Source organism: Helianthus annuus, chromosome 16 (assembly GCF_002127325.2).
Source record: "Helianthus annuus cultivar XRQ/B chromosome 16, HanXRQr2.0-SUNRISE, whole genome shotgun sequence".
Classification (NCBI taxonomy): domain Eukaryota; kingdom Viridiplantae; phylum Streptophyta; class Magnoliopsida; order Asterales; family Asteraceae; genus Helianthus; species Helianthus annuus.
In genome coordinates, this window is record NC_035448.2 from 167,991,822 (window position 1) to 167,996,143 (window position 4,322).

General features: G+C 37.6%; 1 protein-coding gene across 1 annotated transcript; it reads left to right on the forward strand.

Moving 5' to 3' along the window:
* Positions 1 to 550: 550 nt before the first annotated feature.
* On the forward strand, positions 551 to 1,975 carry LOC110916598. The gene is made up of 2 exons (XM_022161302.2): positions 551 to 847; positions 1,517 to 1,975. Exons 1-2 carry the CDS (start codon positions 590 to 592, stop codon positions 1,595 to 1,597), a joined length of 339 nt encoding a protein of 112 aa, XP_022016994.1. The 5' UTR covers positions 551 to 589; the 3' UTR covers positions 1,598 to 1,975.
* The last annotated feature ends 2,347 nt before the right edge of the window (positions 1,976 to 4,322 follow it).

The window sequence follows — 4,322 nt, forward strand, 5'->3', positions numbered from 1 at the left end:
CAACCTATCCATCCATTACTAACTGAACTAGAGTAATATATAGATGAATGTAAAAAAAAGGTAAACATATTAAACATCCATGGGTTCGACTTTTAACCAATTTCGAGTCACCATCAAGTTCGACAAAAGGGGTTTCTTCAACAATAGTTAAAAATCTAAAAATAAGAAAAAATATATTGATAATTTATAACCAAACCATTAAAAAATTAACTTACTTCAATGGATTCCATGCTTTTTACCGATGATTATTAAACTCGGTATTAATACCGGTATTACCGAAAAATACCGGTATCGATACCGAATTTCGATAAATCTATTACCGATACCGGTACCGTTTACGATCGGTACGGTACGACATCGGTACGGTACCGATATAGTACCGATACAATACCAGTATTTCGGTAAAAAATCTCATCCCTAATTTAAACCACAACACCCTATAACATTTTACCAAGACATAATATTTTTGAATATAATACTAAAAAAATAAAGCGTCAATTAGAATTTTCGTCCTATATATACACGAGTATCACAGGGGCAGACACCCTTGTGTCTAATCATCCTCCACCTTAAAGAAAAAACAGTCGTCATGAATAACGACCAAATCGTCGCTAATTTCTCAACAATAATCTCCATAATCCTCACCAACAAATCCACCATCTTAATCACCGTCATCGCCGTTACCCTCCTCCGTTACATTCTCAAAACCCTCCACAACCGCCGTCAGTTTCCCATCCTCACCGTTAAACAAACCGCCACAAAACCCGTTTACTGCACCGTGTGTCTTTACGACGTCGTTAAAGGCCAACGGTACCGCCGGTTGCCGAAATGCCACCACTGTTTTCATGTGAGTTGCGTTGACACGTGGCTCCAGTCGCAGTCCACATGTCCTTTGTGTCGGAGTCAGATTCCGGTTCATCTGCTTCCGAGGAAGCAGAAGAAGGAACCGGGTTTTTTGTATTTGTTTGTTTATTTTTCGGTTAAGGCGATTCGGAACAAGATTTCTACCAATTTTAGTAAGATGGTGTTATTGGAGGCGGATGACTTGTAGCGGATTTGTTGTTTTTTAGATTCGGAATGAAGATTTGTAGATTTGGTTTTGTTGTAGATTTTAGAAGGCAAGTTTTGGGAATCATGTTTGGAAAGAAAAGTGGAGCCACGTAAATGTCCACGTAAACAATCATTGTTCATCTTCTTCGAATTTAGATGTAAAAAAATTTATGTTAAAAACAAAAGGCTCCCTATCATTCACAAACGGGTAACACTAGTGATTCTTTTAACCAAACGAGCGCGTTAGTTTTTTAGATTTAAGTGCGTGTGAAATGAATAAAAATACCCATACTCTGATGAGGTGAGATATAGCAAAGTTTCATGTTAGGCTTTCGAATTAAGAACACAAATACAAAATATATGTAGATTCTTTTGCCCAATTTGTAGATTCAAGAAGACAATTTTTTGGTAATCATGTTTACTGTAGAATTGGTTTAACTTGATTTTTTAACTTTTTTTTCTTCAGTTGTATGAGACTAGTGGGTATGGAGAGCCTCATCTCCAAGGGGATGGGCCGTCACGTCACCGTCATGTAGGAGTGGCTTGAAGAGGATGGACCTAGAGGGGTGGAGGATGAACCCCTTTATATATATATGCATGTATGTATAGGTGTATGTGTGTGAGGAGAGAGGAGAGAGGCCCATCTTATCCGGTTGTGGGGAGCCGATCTTGCCGAACCGGAGGAGTGGGGGGCGGTGTGGGGGACCGGCGCCGGTCCTAGCCGGGCCTCAGCCGGCCCCATACCCACTAGTCTGGCTAATTATTATAAATGTTTTAAATATATCTCATGTTCCTTTCATTCCAGTCTTCCAGAAACTATGTAAACCTTCAAAAGCAGACATCTTATCAGTTAGACTTTCTAGAAGAGGTCAACTGTTGATTCTGATATCGATAATGTTACTAACGTCTTGGTCTTTCTTATAAATGGTTTTAACTCGTTTTTAATACAGAGCATCGGTTTTTGACTTCCAGGAATCAAAACAGTAATAATTTTCTAAAATTGAATAAAGATATCAGTTACGTATAATTTCAACAATGATTCTTTATTTTTTTTTAAATTGATAGGGGTGACTATATCCGCACCCCTATGATCTAATTAGGGTGCAAACGAGCCGATCGGCTCGCGAGCTACTCGAGATCGGCTTGAGAAAAAGCTCAAAACAAGCCGAGCCTTATCGAGCCCGAGCCTAAAAAAAGCTCGTTTGTTTATCGAACCCGAGCTCGAGCCTCGCATGTGACGCTCGTTAGGCTCGTCGAGCCTTAGTGTAAACGACCCGAGCTTATTTAAACTTGTTTACAAGCCGACCTCGAACCTAAAAATAAGCTTATTTAGTAAACGAGCCCGAGCCCGAGCTTCACTTATCGAGCTCGCGAGCCTAAAAATTCTATTATTTATAATATTTTTATTTAATATACTAATTAATATAGATAATAAACGAGCTGAGCTCGAGCTTGAGAAAATACAAACGAGCGGAGCTCAAGCTTTGAAAACAAAGCTCGAATCGAGCCGAGCTCTCATAAGTTAATCGAACTCGAACTCGAGCTCGAGCCTGTTCGAGCTGGGGGCTCAGCTCGGTTCGTTTGCACCCCTAGATCTAATCTCACACAGTCACACCCTTCTCAAACCGCGCTTGAGAATGAATTTATATGTCAAATCACATATCCTAAATTTAAACCGCCGTTCGCGTATTATGTGCAGGGGTGAATCCAGGGGTGTTTTGGGTTCCCAGAACCCCCCTCGGTTTGAATAAAAATGAAAAAAAAATTAATGAGAATCTATCAAAAAGACCCGGTGAAAAAAAAATTGTTGGATCCGCTACTGATTATATGTTGAACGGCAGTTTGCAGTTGTGCATGTCAAATCATAGTCGACGTTAAACAGCCTTACAATTATGTGAAACAAACAATGTGGGATTAGAAAACAAAGGTGTTCCCCATATTAAATTCACGAAGGGTGACCAATTTCATTCACGAAGGGTGACTATCCTATCCTATGTAAGATAGTGATCCCCATATTAAATTCCTATGTTCCCTTCATCGGTCATTGCTTTGATTCAGATCCATCCATCTAGTTGTCTATTTGATGGAGTCCATCCATTATTCATTTATTTCCATCTATAGTTTCTATTTTTGTCAAGTTAGTTGTACCATAAACATCCGAGGTGAGGTGACTTTTGTGTCCTTTTGTGATGGAGTTATTTTCCTAACTTTCAAGGTGTCAACTCTCTCACAGGTTATCTTAACAACAGGCCGGCTCAACCATTTGAGGGGCCTAAAGCGAATCAGAAATTTGAGGCCTTTTATATAATAAAAATAGTTTATTTGGTTTTGATAAGCGATGTAAATATTGTAGTTAAACTGTTAAAGAATGACAATAACTGCAAAAATCAAACTCCGCAACAGTGATTCAAATGACATGCATAAAACATTATTATAAAAGATTATTTAACTAAGGAAATTTGGAATTGTTTTACAGAATTTTACAAAGACTTATGAAGTGTTCACAAATGAAGGTTTCCTTTATTTATGCTAGTTGTCATTCTATCTAGAATGTTAAAACGTTATTTTGTATGATTATGCTAGTTGTCGGTCTATCTAGATTGTTGACATTTTTTGTATTATTCTATGTTAAGATCCATGAGCCAATATCTACAATATTTATAAAAGAAAATACATGTTCTCTTTCTAAGATGTCTTTGTATCTAGATGTCGAATGAGTGTTCCAAACTCTTGTAGGCTCGATCTGTAAAAAGTTGTCTAATTAGATCCCTTAGCAACGTGTTTTAATATATAGATGTGTTCTGACATTCTTTCATACCGAAACCCATAATATTCTTGTCTTGCTTTTTTCGTGTCACAACTTTATTTATGTTTTCAAAATACACAACGAAAAAATTAATTAAAAACATTTCATACTAAAGAAAAACTCAACAAACCTCCGATTTTAGATCAAAATACTAAACGTATGAATGCCAAGCTCACATATCACGAGTAGCTCCATCTGCTAACAAAGAGTCTCGCGTGCTACACCCACATACTTGTAATCAACTTAACATACATGCAAAAGTCAGCTTTGTTGAGTGAATTCTACAGTTAATTTCAACAAGTAATTCAACCCCAAAGCATTTATTACAAAACATTCCAATATACCCAGAACACTGCCAACGTTCCCAAGAAACCTCAATCTAGTAATCTCCCATACCACAATTATTACAAAGCGTCCATCTTGTCTTTCCATTCTCCATTCCTAATTAACATTCACACCCCCACCA

Bases quoted from the DNA above. Each gene is read 5' to 3' on its own strand.
- LOC110916598 (XM_022161302.2), top strand. From the start codon at position 590: ATGAATAACGACCAAATCGTCGCTAATTTCTCAACAATAATCTCCATA. The intron at 848-1,516 runs GTGAGTTGCGTT...TTTTTTCTTCAG, and splicing joins AATGCCACCACTGTTTTCAT to TTGTATGAGACTAGTGGGTA.